Below are 20,731 nucleotides of genomic sequence, written 5' to 3'. Positions count from 1 at the left end.
AAGTATGCCTGGATCATTAGGGCATGAAGAGCAAGATGCAAAAACATTTACTTCATGGGTAATAATAATAATAATAATAATAATATGCATTTCAAGCTTATATACTATATGAATGTAATTAACATCAATTTTCATTGTTATATTAGGGAATTGACTATTTGAAGTATGATAATTGTGAGAATAATAATATAAACCCCAAAGAAAGGTATATCTGTGGCTTTCAAATTGCATATACAAATCAACTAAATGCTTCTAAAATCTATGAATTCATGCATTTTGTAAAATAGATATCCAGCAATGAGTGAAGCTTTATTAAACTCAAGAAGGCTTAGTTGTACTTCAAATATGTTGTGCATCTTGTATTTCAAATATGTTTTGGTAATACGATCAAAAAAATTAGGCTTAGTTGTACTTTTAATTTCTCTATTTCCAAAGATATATTCTTTAATGCAACACTCTTGTGTTCATGGCAACACTTTCACATACCCTTTACTTTTCAAGTCATGTACCAATCTCCTTTCAATTCCTCACGGTACAATGCTTCATGGACATGTCCTTAGACTTGGATTCCAAGCTGATACTTTTATTCAAACTTCACTTGTTGATATGTACTCAAAGTTTTCCATTATTGAATCTGCAAGAAAGGTGTTTGATGAAATGCCGCAGAGAAGTGTTGTGTCGTGGAACACTGTGATTTCGGCTTATTCACGTGTGTGTGTGTGATGGACAAGGCAATGAATTTGTTGAAAGAGATGTTGGTTGTTGGTTTTGAACCGAGTGAGTCGACGTTTGTTTCGATTTTATCAGGTTATTCTTCGGATTTGAATTCTTTTGTGTTTCTTTGGCAGGGTGTGTCGATACATTGTTGTGTTATCAAACTTGGATTTGTGTTTTGAGGTATCTTTAGCTAACTCATTGATGGGTATGTATGTTCAGTTTGGAAAAATGGATGAAGCAAGGAAGGTTTTTGATTTTTTGGATGAAAAGTCAATAGTTTCTTGGACAACTATCATGGGGGGTTATATGAAGGTTGGGTGTTTCATTGAAGCGTTTAAATTATTTAATCAAATGCAACGTCAAAGTATTGATATTGACTTTGTTGTGTTACTAATTAGGAGACTTTTTCTTAGCTTCATCGGTTCACTCTCTTGTACTCAAATGTGGGTATGGTGAAGCGGATTCTATTTAAAATTTTTAATAACTATGTATGCAAATTGTGGTAACCTTACATTTGCTAGAAGGATATTTGATGTGATTGTTGAAAAAAGTGTTTTATCATGGACATCGATGATTGCGGGATATGATCGTTCAGGTTATCCATCAGAAGCATTGAATCGATTTAGAAGGATGATAAGGACATAAACTAGACCTAATGGAGCAACCCTTGCAATTGTTTCATCAGCTTGTGCTGATTTGGGATCACTCAACACTGGACAAGAGATTGAAGAGTACGTTTTCGAAAACGGATTTGAATCGGACCAACAAGTTCAAACGTCTCTCATACACATGTACTCTAAATGTGGTAGCATCAAGAAAGCAAGAGAAGTATTTGACAGGGTCAAAGATAAAGATTTAACTATTTGGACTTCCATGATAAATAGTTATGCCATCCATGGAATGGGGGATGAAGCTATCAGCCTCTTCGAAAAAATGACAACTTCAGAAACCAACTAAATAGATATCCAGTTGGAGAACAACAGGAGATATTTAAATACAATCTATTTCAAAGAATTTCATTATCTTGTACTCAGTTTCGAACCTGACGACAAAAATTTTCTGTTTTGATTACTCTATTTACAATAATTTGCTGAGACCTCTACGGAAAATGTGATTTGTAAGATAACTTTTCCTTTGCATATATAGGCTCCTTCATTGATTGGTTGTGACATTAGAGAACTGTACGACACTACAAAGAAACTACTAAGCAACTCAGAAGTTATTGCAGTAAATCAAGGAAGGATTAGACTAAAAAATCCTCAAACATCTCTTAACAATCAATGCTTTTAATACTAATAACCTTGTGGTTTTGCAGACAAACTAGGAGTTCAAGGGAAGAAGGTGAAAAATAATGATGATTTGGAGGTAATTCATTTTCTCAAATTATTATCGGTGTCGACGTGTAAATATATGTTTCGTGTCTTATGTCTATGTTAGTATTTGTATTCCATAGCTTGTCACTTAAATATGTAGATACTAGATACTATAACTAATAGATGTTTCCTTGGAGAGAAATGCACTTGTGTTAGTAGTGGGAAATTTCTTCATAAAACTTGTTGAAGATAAACAGACTAACCCCTATCTATAAGGATATTAAACTTATAATCCTAAATAAATAGCGAAATCAGGAAAAATAATAATTATAAATTTATAATAACTAAGTAATTTGAAAACTAATCTAACAAGATAATTTAAGATACTCTAAGATTAGAAACAGATCCTACGAGAGAAACTAAGATACTCCAACATTATATTAGATATTCTAAGATGATATCTTAATTTCTAACACTTCTTGAAGCACATGTGCAGGTTTGGGCAGGCCCTCTCAGTTATAACAAGTTAGCAATGGTCTTATGGAATAGGAGTTCATCGAAAGCAAGAGTGACTGCATCATGGACAAACCTAGGTCTGGAACCAGGAACTTCAGTTAATTTGACTTATTTTGTTCTTTACAATCCCATGAATTCATAGCATTAAGATACCTATAATGTTTAGAGTTTTTGACTATTTATATTGAAATTTGCAACATTCAACACAATAATCAGTTTCGTGAGATATATCTGCTGAATTAGACTCACATCCTGGTAAGATATATGTCCTGAGTCCGAACCAAGTTCTCGATATATTTAGACAGAAAAGGAGACAAACAACAGAAGACAGGACTACCACAAATGCATTGGCAATCATTCGAGGTTCCGTAAAAGGAAACAGAAATCAATTGGAAATTTATTTGTCAATAGGAAATGCAGAAACAAATGAATATAATTATATCTCTAATATGCTTCTCATTGTAATCTATACAATGAGGAACATTTGATCTCAATACGATACACCTTCCAAATTATAAATACTGTGAATCTAAATGATGTTCATTTAACATTTAACCCATTTAAAGGATAAGGGATAAACAAAACAGTTGAAAAAAGGAACTATAAATACTAGTATTGAGAATTTTACAATCAGTATTCACAATGTTCTACTTCTCTAACTAACTAACCCTTTTCCCCTAAATATTATGGACCTTGCTTTTAGGCCTAAACAAGCTAATTTATATCCATAATCCCCATCAGATTTTACATGTATTCTGCCTTTGTATTTGTAAAGATTCCAAAGCAGTATATCAGGAATGGCAGCAATGAATCAAAAAGAATAGTTACAACAACACTAATACAGTTAACCATCAAGATATTGAAATGAATATTGATTTTCTCTGCACTAATCACAACAAGACTATCTGATTCATCCTCTCGGTCTCAATGAATATTGAAATGCAATTTTTATCATATAGTTAACCATCAAGATGTTTACTATTGTTAAATGTATTAGCTATGTAATCCAGTTAATACAAAAAAAAAAAAAACCAACACACATAAGACAACAATAATTTTAATATTCTACAAATTTCTTTCAAGTTGGAACTCACCAATCTACCAATTTGTGAAGTATAAACACACTTAACAAAATTGATTGAAATGATAAATTAATGTTGAAACATTGATTCAAAATAATAAAGTTTAAATAGAAAAATATCTCACCTAGTTTCTGTCTTAAAGAAGACCTCTCACAATCATTTCCCGAAGAAGTTTCTCCGCTTTTTCAATTTCATATTTTTCAAAGAGGGAATGAATAACTATTTCATAAGTTAAAGCATCTGGAATGCAGCCATTGTCTTTCATTTTTGAAAACAAATCCAACGCTTCGTCCAACAAGCCCTTGTTACAAAACCCTTGTATCATAATGGTATATGCATAGACATCAAGATTGTAGCCTTTGACCAAAAGATATTCAAAAATCTTTTGTGAATCCTTTATTCGTCCACTTTTACACAATCCATTGAGAAGAATATTATATGTGCACATATTTGGTTGAATACCCAAGTCTTTAAATTTTTTCAATAATGCAATTGCCTTGTCAACATCATGGCTTTTGCATAAAGCATCCAATATAGAACTGTAAGTATATATATTAGGTGGTTGGCCCCTATCATGCATCTCACAAACAAGCTCCAAAGCATATGTAATTCTCCCCGATCTGCACAAACCATCGATGAGGGAACTGTAAGTTACAACATTAGGAACAATTTTTCTGGACTGCATTTCTTTGAAGAGGTTCATGGCTTCATCCACCATTTTAATCTTACAAAGTCCATTAATCACAATAGTGTAGCTCGTAACGTCAGGAGCCACTCCCCTTTGGGCCATAATGTTGAGTATACTCTTAGCCTTGTTCACTTTATTAACGAGGCAATATCCATCTATTAAAGAGCTATAAGTAAAAATATCAGGTTTTATGTCTTTTTTCATCATCACAAGAAACACATTTTTAGCTTCTTTTAACTTCCCTTCCTTACAAAAAGCATCAACCAATATATTAAAAGTATACACATTTGGGTTGATGTTTTCCAATGTCATTTTTTTTAACAAATCAATTCCTTCTTTCAATTGACCCATGATGCAAAAGCCACTAATTAGTGCATTGTAAGTGACAACATCAGGAGAAATTCTCTTGACAACCATTTCAGAATATAAATCACAAGCATCAGAAACAAGTTTATCTTTGCACATACTATCAATAATCGTGCTGTACATTACCACATTAGGTTGAACCAATTTCCCATCAACTCGTCTCAGCAACTCTAGAGCTGCTCTTGTTTCTCCAACTTTACATAACCCGTTGATCAAAGTCCCGTAACTAACTTGATCCAACTGAAATCCTTGTGCTACCACCTTGTCATGAAAGTGCAATGCTTTATGAACCTCGCCTTTGAGACAAAAACCCTTGATGAGTGTATTCAAAGTTATTGTATTTGGGTGATAACCCCTTTTGAGAATCTTTGAGAAAACAGAGAAAGCAAAAGTGATATGACCTAATTGGCAAAAACAATTGATTAAGAGACTGCAAGTTACAAAGTCAGGGTTAATTCCCCTAATTTCCATTTGTTGAAAAAGGGAAATAGCAATTGAGTAATGCTTAGCTTTCACAATGGAACCTAAAATCTTGCCAAATTCAATGGGTGGTGGGGTAGGATTCTTATGGAGCAAAGAATTGAACAATGAAATGGAATTGTCAAGATGAGGATTATTGAATTGAGGGAATAGGGTTGAAGCTGAGAAGCAAAAAGAGGGAATGAAATTAAAAGGAAGAAACTTTTTGGGAATGAAAAGAGAAACAAACCTTGACCTAGTTGAAAACAAAAACATTGTTTGTTGTGGTTGCAGTGGCTGCGATAAACAAAACCTTCGAATTTTCATGTTTGTATCAAACTCACTTATATCTCTTGTTATCACTTGAGATTGTTTTTTGGAACCACAATTTTATCTTATTAAATAACTAAGTTGACATAAAATATAAATACCAATAATTAAATAATTGACTATTTTAAATAATAATAATAATAATTAAATAATTAATTATAACTTGCTAAATAATAATTATTTAAGAATTTTCAACTATATCAAAAATACAGTTTTGTCGTTTATAAATTTAACCTTTCCAAAAAATTTACGATTGCAATTGTTAATTACTCTAACTTTATGCACTTAACCAACTTCAAATTTTTGTCATTTTGAAATATTTTTGATTACAGAGAAGAAAACTAAAGAGATTCACATAGAGATGCTTGAAATGAAATATGACATATAGAGAGAAGTTGAGTAAAAAGAAAATAAAGAAGAAAGAGATAAATGACGAGATCGGTAACGTCAAGAAGAAGCGGTCTCAAAAGTAAACTGCATTTCAGAATGGCGGTTCCTTAGACTTCCAACAAACCCTATCGTTTTCTCTTTCTCTAACCCTCTCTTCTTTTTTCCATTCTCTCTTTTTCAGGTTTTTCATTGTTCTTAATTTCTCTTTATTAACTGTGTATCATGAATGATCGATCCTCTTTAATTGATTAATGTAGATTGTGTTACAAGGATGGTTGCTTTTAAGGTTGGTAAAAGATTGTACATCGTTGTTGTGGATGAAGGCGAGAAGAAGGTGAAAGAAAACGGTGTGATCTTTTAGGTTTTTGGAATCATTTGTTTGCTTATGGTTTGACATTTTTTGTGAAGTATGATTTGGTTGACTTTGATTGTTTTGGGCTGTGATTATTTTCGAAGGAATGCTTTTTACGTTTGTTCGGTTTGATCAATAGCGTAGACATGTGAAGTTGTGAACTATTTTGTTATCTATTATTGTCTCATTATGTTGTGCTTATGAAAACGACAATAAAAATATTTTATTTGTTCTTCATATAGCTATAGATGGATTTATTTAACATGCATATGATCTTCATTTTATTTTTCTTCATTCTTTGACGTTTTTTGTTTATTTATTTTTGAGTGAAAGATTAATTGAGTTACACTCAGGGAACTACTATGACTTGGATTTGGACCCCTTTTTTTCCAATTTTGTTAACTCCAATTGACCGTAGCGGATATTTTGTTCTTGTTTGGAATTTGAGCCCAACCTTTGGTGACATGCTAAGTACTAATTGTTTAATGAAAAATTTCGTTTGTTAGAATTTACTTAAATATAGTTGTTAATTAATTAGGTCTATATGGCGAGAAACAAATGTATCTGAATGTAGTTACTTAGGTTGTAAATTACAGAGTTACATATATGTTAATAAAGTTACAGAGTTCTGATTTCTGTTCTACTGATTGTGTGAACTGATTGTCTATAATATGTTCTGTTCTACTGATTGTCTATAATATGTTCTGTTCTACTGATTGTCTATAATATGTTCTGTTCTACTGATTGTCTATAATATGTTCTGTTCTACTGATTGTCTATAATATGTTCTGTTCTACTGATTGTCTATAATATGTTCTGTTCTACTGATTGTCTATAATATGTTCTGTTCTACTGATTGTCTATAATATGTTCTGTTCTACTGATTGTGAAGTGATTTTGGATCAAAATAATTTTGGATACAAAGATAAAAGACAGCGCATTTTAAAAAAAATGCCATAAAAAGCTAAAAAGCGCTTTTCATTTCAAATAATTAATTTATAGAGTTTAAAAAAAAAAAAAAAACACACATTTTACAGCGCTTTTTTTAAAAAACGCTGTAAAATGTTGTTCTAAAGCGCTTTAATGGTGCACCTTTTACAGCGCTTTCGTGAGAAAGCGCTGTAAAATGTACAAGAAAAGCGCTGTAAAATGCAGACCCATAATATGAAATTATGGGTGGGCATTTTACAGCGCTTTTTTGAGAAAGCGCTGTAATATGCACACCCATATATGAAATTATGGGTGGGCATTTTACAGCGCTTTTTTGAGAAAGCGCTGTAATATGCACACCCATATATGAAATTATGGGTGGGCATTTTACAGCGCTTTTTTGAGAAAGCGCTGTAATATGCACACCCATATATGAAATTATGGGTGGGCATTTTACAGCGCTTTTTTGAGAAAGCGCTGTAATATGCACACCCATAACTCATATAATGGGGTGCATATTACAGCGTTTTTTGTGAAGAAGCGCTGTAAAATGTGCATAACAAGCGCGCGTTGTATTTACATGTTTTATAGCGCTTTTTTAAAAGCGTTGTTGTATCATTTACAGCGCTCGTTTCCACAACGCTTATTTTTTTGAAAAAGCGCTGTAAATGGCTTAAAAAAAGCGCTGTAATATGCGTTTTTTCGCGTAGTGCATTTGAGGAATCAGTATTTAAAGAAAAATTTTAAAATGACTAAAAATGAAATATGATATATTTAGGGAACTAAAATTTATTTAACCTTATCAATTAAGTAATTTTTAATATATTTTGTCTAAACAACTTATTTAATATATATAATTTAGTCAAACATTGCTTATAATTTGTAGAGAGATTATTTGAGTTAATCTTTAATGCTATTCATAAAATATAAATCGATACGAAGTGAGTAAGGTTCATTGTGTCAAGTAAGATAATGTGTATTTGTCTTTAGATAATGGTGGATTAGGAGTTTGATATTTGAAAGCTTTTAATAAAGTTCTATTAAATAAATGACATTGGAGATTAAATACGGAGTCAGAGGGACTCTAGGTTAAGATGTTGATCAATAAATATGTGTTGGGAAAAAATTAGAGATAATTATCTCTATAATTCAAAATATTTTTCCTCTTTTGTGCATATAAATAACAAAACAAAAAATACAATTCCACATGACAACAATTCACAAAAAAATAAATATGAGATTTGAGAGAATAAAAACTATAGACCTAGTGCACTAAAAACTTCCACTATAATAATTAGTGTGTAAATTGTATATTAAAATAACAAACTCAGTTCTAGAAATAACATACTAAAATTGTAGATCAAACGAAGTAAATTTGCTACATATCTATTACCACTATAACTCAATACGCAAGGATTGAGACATATTTTGTGCTTAGAAGTTTGTTGCAGGTGTCAATGGACCTCCATTTCAAGACTTAGTGTGACATTCTTTTGTTCATTCAAAATTATCTTTATTTGTGTGGAGGTAGTTTTAAATAGGTTGTCTACAAATGATAATTTGTTCCAATGAGTAATCATTTTTTTTTAAGATCAACAATATGTAACAGATTGTAGGGAAGTTGAAACAACTCATCGTTTGTTGTTTGTGTCCTCTTTTTGAATTTGTGTGGTATGATGTTTTGAATTGATTGGAACAATCTAATGAGTTTCCTATGAATGCAATCAATCACGCTAACCAATTTGATGGTCTTTTTCATGCGGTCCTGTAATGCGTCAAAGAAATAAATTTAATTTGATTTGCGGTGAGTGGACGATTTGAAAATCAAGAAATGAGAGAATTTTTTTTCCAGATGTTTTGAATTCAAATCTTATTATTTGTTTCGATTTTATCAAGTTATTCTTCGGATTTGAATTCTTTTGTGTTTCTTTGGCAGGGTGTGTCGATACATTGTTGTGTTATCAAACTTGGATTTGTGTTTTGAGGTATCTTTAGCTAACTCATTGATGGGTATGTATGTTCAGTTTGGAAAAATGGATGAAGCAAGGAAGGTTTTTTATTCTATGGATGAAAAGTCAATTTTTTCTTGGACAACTATCATGGGGGGTTATGTGAAGCTTGGGAGTTTCATTGAAGCGTTTAAATTACTTAATCAAATGCAACGTCAAAATATTGATATTGACTTTGTTGTGTTACTAATTAGGAGACTTTTTCTTAGCTTCATCGGTTCACTCTCTTGTACTCAAATGTGGGTATGGTGAAGCGGATTCTATTTAAAATTTTTTAATAACTATGTATGCAAATTGTGGTAACCTTACATTTGCTAGAAGGATATTTGATGTGATTGTTGAAAAAAGTGTTTTATCATGGACATCGATGATTGCGGGATATGATCGTTCAGGTTATCCATCAGAAGCATTGAATCGATTTAGAAGGATGATAAGGACATAAACTAGACCTAATGGAGCAACCCTTGCAATTGTTTCATCAGCTTGTGCTGATTTGGGATCACTCAACACTGGACAAGAGATTGAAGAGTACGTTTTCGAAAACGGATTTGAATCGGACCAACAAGTTCAAACGTCTCTCATACACATGTACTCTAAATGTGGTAGCATCAAGAAAGCAAGAGGAGTATTTGACAGGGTTAAAGATAAAGATTTAACTATTTGGACTTCCTTGATAAATAGTTGTGCCATCCCTGGAATGGGGATGAAGCTATCAACCTCTTCGAAAAAATGACAACTTCAGAAGGGTTAAAACCAGATACCATTGTTTATACTAGTCTTTTGCTTGCATGTAGCCATTCAGGATTGATAGAAGATGGATTAAAGTACTTCAAAAGTATGCAAACAAATTTTGGAATAACTCCTACAATAGAACATTATACTTGTTTGGTAGATCTTCTAGGCCGAGTCGGACAACTTGACCTAGCTTTAGTTACAATTCAGGCAATGTCGTTGGAATTACAAGCACGAGCTTGGGGTTCGTTGCTTAGTGCATGTAGGATCCATGGCAATGTTGAGTTGGGAGAGCTTGCGGCTGCCAAGTTATTAGAACTTAGTCCAGGTAGTTCTAGAAGTTATGTATTAATGGCTAATTTGTATACCTCAGTTGGAAAGTTTAACGAGGCAAAATACAATGCGATACTTGATAGATGGTAAAGGAATGGTTAAAGAATGTGGTTGGAGTCAGGTTCAAGTTAGTGGTTGATTTAATGTTTGTCGCGACAAATCAATCAAATTGTTGCAGTAACAATGAAAGATTAACTAAAAAAGAAAATAGATTGGGGGAACTCCTGAGAGCTAAGGTTATGCAACAAGTTGTTGAGCTTGCATTTGGTAATGTCAATAGTACTTTCTGGCCCCAGCATTAGAAGAACATAAAATCATTTCCATGAATGTTGGTAAGTGCTTTCTAATAAAAAAATCAGTGTGTAGTTGAATTTTGAGTCTGGTTCTAGTCAAAGTAAGGGCTTAAGGTGAAGTGATACTTGTTACTTTCATGTGATTCAAAACAGAGAAAGACATGTAAATTGAAAATATCATAACTTTATTATCCTATCTGATAGAAATTCCTTCCTTGATGACTACTTTCATTTTTGTGCTAATGTAGATGGAAAATAATTTTTGTTACGAGAGAAGTTTGAAAGAAAAAAAAAAACACAAGAATTTTATATGGCATTGTGTCACATTAAGTTACAAGTAATAACCTCTCTTGAATTTTAATCATACTATAGAAGAATTTATATTGTCTTTTGTTCTTGTTCTAAACCTCTCTTGTGTTTAAAAGAAAATATATATTTCCTAGGCAGGATACATGTTGTTGGAAAATAGAACTATTTAACAATTTGGTTTTGAGAATCATTGCTTGAAACAAAACAATATAACTAAATGAAAAAGAACAATGCCACAACATCCTTCAACCTTTGCCAATTTCCAAAGACCCCTTTATCTATGGAACTTGATGATTAGAGACTAAAAATTTCCTTTGCTTGTTGCCTCTAAGTATCTGAGCCTAAGGATTTGACTCTGATAATCTATCTCTGCTGAAAATGATAATGATATTAATGGAAGATTGTTGAAAATAATAATGACATTAATGAGAGCTAGTGTTGGTGTGGATTGAAAAATAAGGATATGAGGGATAACACACACTAGTAGTGTTTATAAGGTGGAGGTATGAAACTTGAGATGTGCTCCAAGGGATACCCCAATTTTGTAAAGGAGGAAGAACGCATGCAAAATTGACGTCCACACGCGCGCACGCTGCCATCGCCATCTGTCCAGCTCGGTCGCGCCTGGCTTGGGCTAAGTGGTGTATTATTTTTAAGTATATGAAAAATTAATAAATTATTTATTTATTTAATTTTAAACGAATGCTTGTGTTTTTTTTATCTCTCATTGATAAGTTAATTACGTAATTGCCCTCCACCGAGTCAACATTCAACATCTGATCTAGTTGGTTGCTTGCCCCCGATTTCGCACTCAGTTCTCTGGTCAAATCCTATCTATTTTCTCTTTTCTTGGTGGACTCGCTCATCAAATTGGAACCCACGTTTTTGTGGTAAAAAACCTAAAGATTGGAGTGCACGTTTAGTGTATCATACCTAATGGATCACTCTTTTTTCTCTTATCCAATTGCATATTTTCTCTATAAATAGAGGGTTCTCCTCAGTTGGAAAATCACACCAAAAGCTCTCCACATCTTTTCTCTCTTTTCCCTCTTTCTTTCTCACTTCCTCTCTTTCTTTAGAGTGATCTTAGTACCATATTACGAGTGGCAATCATTCGACTGCCATATTGAGGGTGTAATTCTAGAACGGTTTTCTAAGGTGCAATAGAACTCCGATATAATGTATCTAGGCTATTTTATCCCGAAGACTTCGTAGTTGATAGTCTGCCTTGTACAATTTGGACAATGCCTCGAAACGTCTTAAGTGAGCGACCTAATCTGTGACTCAACTCATTAATATTTTTCGGTGGCATAAATTGTTTTTTCAAAGTTTCTTTCCAAATTCAAAAATAACAGCCTCTAAGGTTTAACCTCTGAAGATAGGAATTTAAAGTCAAGTGCAACATGCTCTAATAAGCTTCCTTCAACAACGCAACTCTGATATATAATGCTACTCTTTCTCGACTAAGTTGCCTTTGACAAGTAATTCAACACCAAAAGATGATTGAGTTTGACTCTAAACTTCACATTACTTATGACTCTGATTTTTAGACTTTGCCTCCAACAAAACCAAAGTGTCTGACTCTAAGGAAAGTCAATGTCTACGATGAAAAAGTCGACGTCGCAAGAAAAATTCAACATAACATGAAAAAGATAATGCAACATGAAATAGTCAATTGAACATAATAAAGTCAGCGAATTTGACAATGATAAATGTCACCACTATGGAAGCTAACTCTAAAGACATGTTCTACACACGACTCAGAAACATAATATGATGAAGGTTCACTGCCTCTGATTGTGATACTTAAGATTCAAACGACCAAGTAGTTACTTTTGTCCACACTCTAATGGATTGAAGAAATGCAATGCAAAAAATTCATTATTGAAGTGGTAACTTATAATTCTCTTATTGATGGTTTGTTGATAGAATTAGTGGGCTTAAGACTAGTGAAAGGTCCAAATCTGCAGTGTGGAGAACTTATGTCCGTAAGAGTAAAAAAGAGAATAAGCAGTCTATTAATGACAGGGCAGAGAAACTCATTAAATTCTAGGGATTTCAGTTACACATAGGGGAATAAATAAAGGAGGGTAGAGGAGTATTGCTCATGAATAATTATAATTATCATTGAATTAGGAGATACTATTTTCTCTGGAGGAGCTTTGCTCTGGTTATACATTGTATTAGAATTTTCCCTTCTTCCATAAATCAATAAATTCCCATTTTATCTATCATTTTACGTTCACATATCTCTATTTTTTTGTGATTTTATCATTGGTCCGACCTGCCGGATCTTCGAGAAGTACCAGTGATTTTTGTACGTTGTACATGCCACCGAAGCTGTCAGATCGAATGGAAGCAGTTGAAGCAAGAATCTCAGCGGTGGAAGAATCTGTTCGCCATGAGTTGAGGGAATTTCGCGAAATTATGATGAGCGAGTTCACGGGCTGCTAGAGCAACGACCAATTGGAACGGGGGAACAATATGCACATTCTGAGGACTCAGTGACAGAGTATAAGATGGCAATGAAGAAAGTTGAGTTACCATCATTTGATGGTGACGATCCTGTGGCCTGGATCACACGAGCTGAAACGTATTTTGAAGTTCAAGGGACGTCGGAGGAGGTGAAAGTCAGATTGGCGAAGCTAAGCATGGAGGGCGCAACAATTCACTGGTTTAATTTGTTGCGTGAGACAGAGGACGATTTGAATTGGGCGAAGTTGAAACGAGCATTAATTGAAAGGTATGGGGGAAGACAAAGTGATAACCCCTTTGAAGAGATGAAAGATTTGCAACAAACGGGAACAGTTGATGAATACATTACCACATACGAATATGTGTCGTCACAAGTAGCAAGACTACCGGAGGAGCAATACCTTGGGTACTTCATGGGAGGACTCAAGAACCACATTCGCTTGAAGGTGCGTATATTGAATCCACAAACCAGATTGCAAGCAATGAAGATTGCTCGTGATATCGAAACAAAATTACGTGGGTCTCTGATTTCAATAGGTGGTAGTGTGGGTGGGGTTCGCAGTTGGAAGGGAAGTGGGCCAAGTGGATCGGGGCCCAACGGAAAGAAAGGATCTGGATTTCATTATAACCCAGGTTTGACCCGATCTGGAAGTGGGTTTAATAATAACTTAACCGGGTCAGTGCACAGCAAAACCGGTTCGACTCAATCTGCCTCAAATGCAAACTCAAATGTTTCTCATAATACAGCGAGATCTGGAAACGATGAGGGGGGAAGAATCAGCAACGAGCGCAACCGTGGCCTCAAGCATCTACCGTATTCGGAACTGATGGAGCGGCGGACACGAGGGTGTGTTTTCGTTATGGGGAAAAATACCATCCTCTTCACCAGTGTGCTGAAAAACAACTCTGATTGATGATTTTGGGAGACGACGAGACGATTAACGAAGAAGGTGAGGTGATTGCCATAGAAGCTATGGAGGATGAGGATGATGTTCTTGATTGCAATTCCATGGGATTGTTTGATATAATTGAAGCAAAGACAAATTTAGATAAAACGCCTCCAACTACTTTGCGCCTCAAGGGAAGTCTAAAGGGGGTTTCCATCGTGGTTTTAATCGATAGTGGCGCCAGTCACAATTTCGTTTCACCCCGTGTTGCTACTGCGTTGGGATTAACAGTGGAACAAGGAAGATCGATGGGAGTAAAGTTGGGAGACGGCCATCGTGTGTCCACTAGGGGGAGGTGTAGAAAATTGCAAGTACAATTAGATGATTTCATCACTAATGTTGATGCTTTTGTTTTGGAATTGGGTGATTTGGATATGATTTTGGGGGTGGCTTGGTTGCAAAGATTTGGGAAGGTGACTTTTGATTGGGAGAAAATGACCATCAAGTTTCAATGGGAAGGAAAAATAGTGGAACTACATGGTCAGTTCTTTACCAAAAAATACTTGGCTAATTCTAAGGCACTTCAAGGGCAAACTGAAACACTGTATAGTTTGTTGGAAGAAGAATTGGGTCAGACTTCAAATGAAGAATTACAGGAGTTAACTCAAGACCAACAACAAGAGCTTCAAGACTTGTTGGAGAATTTTAAGGGAATTTTTGAAGAGAATATTGGGCTTCCTCCTGAACGAGATATAACTCATGCAATTGAATTGAAGAAAGATGCAGGTCCTGTGACTGTTAGGCCATATCGTTATCCTCACCACCATAAGGAAGAGATCGAAAAACAAGTTCAGAGCATGCTGACCCAAGGTATAATTCGAAACAGCTCTAGCGCATATTCTAGTCATGTCATTTTAGTTAAAAAGAAAGATGGGTCATGGAGGATGTGTGTTGACTATAGAGAATTGAATAAGGTTACAATGTCAGATAAATATCCAATTCCGGTAGTTGACGAATTATTGGATGAACTACATGGAACGAAATTTTTCTCAAAACTTGATTTGAAATCCGGTTATCACCAAATAAGGGTGAAAGAAGGGGATGTGCATAAGACGACATTTCGAACTCGTGAAGGGCATTATGAGTTTCTAGTGATGCCATTGGGGTTGACGAACGCACCAACCACTTTCCAATCCACCATGAATCAGATTTTCAAGCCACACCTCCGTAAGTTTGTCTTGGTATTTTTTGATGATATCCTAGTATATAGTAAGGGATGGGAAGAACACTTAGCACATTTATATCAAGTGATGGAGATTTTACAATACCACTGTTTTGTCGTTAATAAAAAAAAATGTAATTTTGCTAGTAGGAAAGTGGAATATTTGGGTCACGTAATATCGGAACAGGGTGTGGCTGTGGATCCATCTAAGATTAATAGCATTTTGGAGTGGCCAATCCCTCATAATGTCAAAGGAGTGAGGGGATTTTTGGGGCTGACCGGTTATTACCGGAAATTCATTGTTGGCTATGGAAAGATAGCTAAACCATTGACAGAACTAACAAAGAAGGAAGGATTTCATTGGGGTACAGAAGAGTTGAAGACCTTTGAGAATCTTAAAAGAGTTATGGTGCAAGCCCCAATTTTAACACTACCAGATTTTTCACAACCTTTTGAGATTGAATGTGATGCATCCGAAAGAGGAATAGGTGCAGTTTTAATGTAGAAAAAGAAGCCTATAGCCTACTTCAGCAAAGCGTTGTCCAAGAATAATTTAAGCAAGTCTGCGTATGAGAAAGAATTGATGGCGTTGGTGTTGGCAGTTCAGCATTGGCGTCCATATTTGTTGGGAAGAAGATTTATGGTGTACTCCGACCAAAAGAGTTTACGACACTTGCTCGAACAACGCATCACTACGGATGATCAGCAGAATTGGATAGCAAAATTATTGGGCTATCACTTCGAAGTGGTATACAAGTCAGGTCCAGAAAATAAAGCTGCTGACGCTCTTTCAAGAATGCACGAGGAGGCAGAGTTGAAAGGGATAACTTCTTTTCCCATATGTATGCAAGAGCAACAAATTCAGCAGAAAGTTATGAATGATCCCCAATTGCAGAAGGTGATAACAGAGCTACAACAAGACCCTACTTCCCGGCCAGATTTCCAATTAATCAAAGGGAGACTTTTCTACCGTAGCAGACTGGTGTTATCTTCAAATTCTGGTTTTATACCTTTATTGTTGAAAGAATTTCACTCATCTCCAACTGGTGGCCACTCAGGTTTTCTACGCACGTATCGAAGGATGGCAGGAAATCTTTATTGGGTAGGAATGAGAAAGTCAGTTATGGAATTTGTGCAGAGTTGCGACGTGTGTCAACGTCAAAAGTACATTGCGTCATCTCCTATGGGTTTGTTACAGCCCCTCTCAATTCCGGAGAAAATTTGGGATGATATTTCGATGGATTTTATCACCGGTCTCCCAAAATCGAAAGGGTTTGAAGCAATTCTTGTAGTGGTGGATAGATTATCCAAGTATGGACATTTTATTCCCTTAAAACATCCATATACTGCAAGGAAGGTGGCTGAAATATTTATTAAAGAGGTGGTGCGTCTTCATGGGGTGCCACAATCTATTGTCAGTGATCGTGATCCACTGTTTGTGAGTCTATTTTGGAAAGAGTTGTTTCGCTTACAAGGAACGATGCTGAATATGAGTTCGTCATATCATCCAGAGACGGATGGGCAAACGGAGGTGGTGAATCGGTGCTTAGAAGCATATCTGCGTTGTTTTGCATCGGAGCAACCAAAGGAGTGGTCGCAATGGATTCATTGGGCTGAATTGTGGTATAACACCACATTCCATGTGTCTACAGGAACTACACCGTTTGAGGCAGTGTATGGAAGAAAACCACCCACTGTGGTTAGATATTTACAGGGAGAAACGAAAGTAGAAGTGGTAGCAGTTGAATTGGTTGATCGTGATGAGGCCTTACGTCAACTTAAGTATCATTTGAACAGGGCCTAAGAACAGATAAAGAGGTATGCGGACAAGAAAAGAAAAGCATATTCATTTGAAGTGGGTGAGTGGGTATTTTTGAAGCTCTGACCCCATAGACAGCAGACAGTGACTAGAAGGATTAACCAAAAACTGGCTCCATGGTACTTTGGACCATTTCTGATCCTAAAGAAAATAGGGGCAGTATCCTACAAGTTGAAGCTACCAGAAGGAAGTAGAGTGCATGCAGTGTTTCACATTTCACAACTCAAGAAGGCTATTGGAGACTATTCTGCTGAATCTCAACTACCAGACGGGTTAGAAATGGAAGCAGAAGAGGGGGAAGAACCAGAAGAACTGCTGGCTGCAAGATCAGTGATGAAAGAAGCAGAAGGAAGTAGAGTGCATGCAGTGTTTCACATTTCACAACTCAAGAAGGCTATTGGAGACTATTCTGCTGAATCTCAACTACCAGACGGGTTAGAAATGGAAGCAGAAGAGGGGGAAGAATCGGAAGAATTGTTGGCTGCAAGATCAGTGATGAAAGAAGGACAGCTGGTGCGACAATGGCTGGTGCGTTGGAAAGGAAGAGTTGTAGAAGACACAACTTGGGAGGATGAATTACTACTAAAAAGTCAATTTCCATCTCTCAGCCTTGAGGACAAGGATGCAGTTCCTGATGGCGGTAATGATAGAATTAGTGGGCTTAAGACTAGTGAAAGGTCCAAATCTGCAGTGTGGAGAACTTATGTCCGTAAGGGTAAAAAAGAGAATAAGCAGTCTATTAATGACAGGGCAGAGAAACTCATTAAATTCTAGGGATTTCAGTTACACATAGGGGAATAAATAAAGGAGGGTAGGGGAGTATTGCTCATGAATAATTATAATTATCATTGAATTAGGAGATACTATTTTCTCTGGAGGAGCTTTGCTCTGGTTATACATTGTATCAGAATTTTCCCTTCTTTCATAAATCAATAAATTCCCATTTTATCTATCATTTTACGTTCACAGATCTCTATTTTTTTGTGATTCTATCATTTGTGCAAATTTGGGATAATGTCATATGATTTGGAGCTTGTCGATGAGATGCATGATAGAGTTCAACCACCTAATATTATCACTTACAGTTCTATTATGGAAATATAGTTGGATTGGGATTTTACAAATAGTATTGCATTTGCTCTAGCCAATATCTTATACTCTCATTTTATCCCATGTGGAGTAAACATGCTTTTATCTCACGTGGTTCTGTCATAAAGTGAAGTATTGTTCACATATCAAGTAACTTAAAAAAGTTTCTTTTAAATACTTATACTTCTGCATAATAATTCTAATCTTAGAAAGCTTAAATGTTTTAGAATACTAAACATAAGGTTGAATGGCTATTCTAAGACCAACAGGCACAAGCTTGGCATTTAAATTTATGTGTAATGAGTAGAATATGTGTTAAAAGAGAAGTATTGAGAGTTGGAAAGGTCATGAAATTGTTTTGAGGAACACAGCTTATAGATTAGATCTTGAATGCTTGTAGGAAGCATGCTTCTATTCTCTGCATAATTGCATATTTTGGTTACATGTGGTGTTAAATCGTAAACTAAGTGTTTAAAATGGAAGCAATCATATATGATATTTTTTCACCTTCATGAATTCATCTACTTTCTGAAAATATAAACTTGTTGTAATTAAATTTCATGTTTTTAACCCCATCATAGTGTAAGATGGTTTTACCTATGCACATTAGAAAAAGTTAAAAAATAATCATCTTTAATATGATTTTATTGTATTTTTCTATCACCTTTTTTAGATATGTTCAAAATAATTGATAATGATTTAAAAAATTAAAGTTAAAATATTTATTTGAACTAATTAATTATTTGAACAACATTTTGTATAGTTTATATCATCATTGTTATTGTTGCATTTCTATTCATTTTTCTTCTATAAAATTTATTAATGCATTATTTATAATGAAATAGTATTGATGTATTTTTATTAACTTTTAGATGATTGTTGGGGTGAACTTAATCGAGACTCACAGGTAATATATATTAACATTTTGTTATAATATAAGTAGTCTTAGTGTAAATCTTCATAAATTAGTTCAAAATAATTTTGAAGTTTTATAAAATAGTCTTATTTTAAATTTTCAAGTGACAAACTTCACTTGTTCTCATATTTTGTGAGCCTGAATTTTTTAAACAGCACAAAATTATTTTGTGCTGAAGTATACTTTCAATCAGCACAAAATTCACATTTTCTCTACATGAAATTTAATGCATATGCACTTACAATATAAAGTATCAATTAACCACATTTGTTAGATCATTACAAATATTTAACTTAAATCATATTATATCTTAAATGTCATACAAAAAATATTTGGTAATTAGTTGACAGCGTACAAAAATTTACGTAACAAAATCGATCACATTCTCCATATGAAGTGATATTGAGGGGTGTAAAAGTTCCTCCCTTAATCTTATATATTTCAATGACAAAAATTTTAAACCAAAATCATGTCATTACTTTATCAACCAAGTTCATGAGTTCTTCACTAAAAAGATACTCAAGACATGATTTTAAATTGTGTTATCCAACTGCCGTTTTAACGACATTGCAACTATAATTTAGACTGTATTTTTCAGCAATTTAAAAATTTGTAGCGCAACAGCAACAACAAACGTAATTTAAAATCATGATTCAATGAATTGATATCATTGTCACTTGAAACAAAAGACCCTAGTTCTTAATTAAAATCAAAGAAACAAGTAATAAGGGTGCAAGTGTACATTTTAAAGGATATAATAAGTTAATAACCAGTTTCTATGATAATTAAACTTGACAATTTAATATGGTGACAGGGAAATTACTTTGCAGAAATCAAACATGCAGTAAAACTATGCCTGGATCATTAGGACATGAAGAGCAAGATGCAAAAACATTTGCTTCATGGGTAACAATAATAATATGCATTTCATTATATAAGCTTATATACTATATGAATTTAATTAACATCAATTTTCATTGTTATTTTAGGGAATTGACTATTTGAAGTATGATAATTGTGAGAATAATAATATAAAACCCAAAGAAAGGTATATATGTGGTTTTCAAATTGCATATACAAATCAACTAAATGCTTCTAAAATCTATGAATTCATGCATTTTGTATGGACTGACCTAGGTCTGGAACCAGGAACTTCAGTTGATGCAAGAGATTTATGGGAGGTGAGAGACATAGTTTGACTTATTTTGTTCTTCACAATCCCATGAATTCATAGCATTAAAGACACCTATAATGTTTTGAGTTTTTCACTATTTATATTGAAATTTGCAGCATTCAACACAATCATCAGTTTCTTGAGATATATCTGCTGAATTAGACTCACATGATTGTAAGATGTGTGTCCTGAGTCCGAAATAAGTTCTCGATATATTTAGACAGAAAAGGAGACAAACAACAGAAGTCAGGACTACCACAAAATGCATTGGCAATCATTCGAGGTTCCGTAAAAGGAAACATAAATCAATTGGAAATTTATTTGTCAATA

General features: G+C 34.3%; 1 protein-coding gene and 2 non-coding genes across 6 annotated transcripts; 2 read left to right on the top strand and 1 right to left on the bottom strand.

Annotated features, from left to right (window-relative positions):
- Positions 1–1,724: 1,724 nt before the first annotated feature.
- LOC101502825 (uncharacterized) lies at positions 1,725–5,502 on the bottom strand. Of its 4 annotated transcripts, none has more exons than XM_027337361.2 (2): positions 3,753–5,502; positions 1,725–1,917 (listed from the first exon to the last, which is right to left on the bottom strand). In XM_027337361.2, the coding sequence occupies exon 1, from the start codon at positions 5,466–5,468 to the stop codon at positions 3,765–3,767; it is 1,704 nt and encodes a 567-aa protein (XP_027193162.1). In that variant the 5' UTR covers positions 5,469–5,502; the 3' UTR covers positions 1,725–1,917; positions 3,753–3,764. The 4 variants fall into 4 exon arrangements, with proteins under 4 accessions (XP_027193162.1, XP_004512700.1, XP_027193163.1 ...); XM_004512643.3 differs by having other exon boundaries at positions 1,725–1,906; XM_027337362.2 differs by having other exon boundaries at positions 1,726–1,896.
- Positions 5,503–7,383: 1,881 nt separating this feature from the next.
- LOC113788128 (small nucleolar RNA SNORA69) lies at positions 7,384–7,513 on the top strand. The gene has a single exon (XR_003474636.1). It is a non-coding gene; the product is annotated as a small nucleolar RNA SNORA69 (small nucleolar RNA).
- Positions 7,514–7,516: 3 nt separating this feature from the next.
- Positions 7,517–7,646, top strand: LOC113788126 (small nucleolar RNA SNORA69). The gene has a single exon (XR_003474634.1). It is a non-coding gene; the product is annotated as a small nucleolar RNA SNORA69 (small nucleolar RNA).
- The last annotated feature ends 13,085 nt before the right edge of the window (positions 7,647–20,731 follow it).

This window comes from Cicer arietinum, chromosome 8 (assembly GCF_000331145.2).
Source record: "Cicer arietinum cultivar CDC Frontier isolate Library 1 chromosome 8, Cicar.CDCFrontier_v2.0, whole genome shotgun sequence".
Lineage (NCBI taxonomy): Eukaryota > Viridiplantae > Streptophyta > Magnoliopsida > Fabales > Fabaceae > Cicer > Cicer arietinum.
This window is presented reverse-complemented; position numbering and strand designations above follow the sequence as displayed.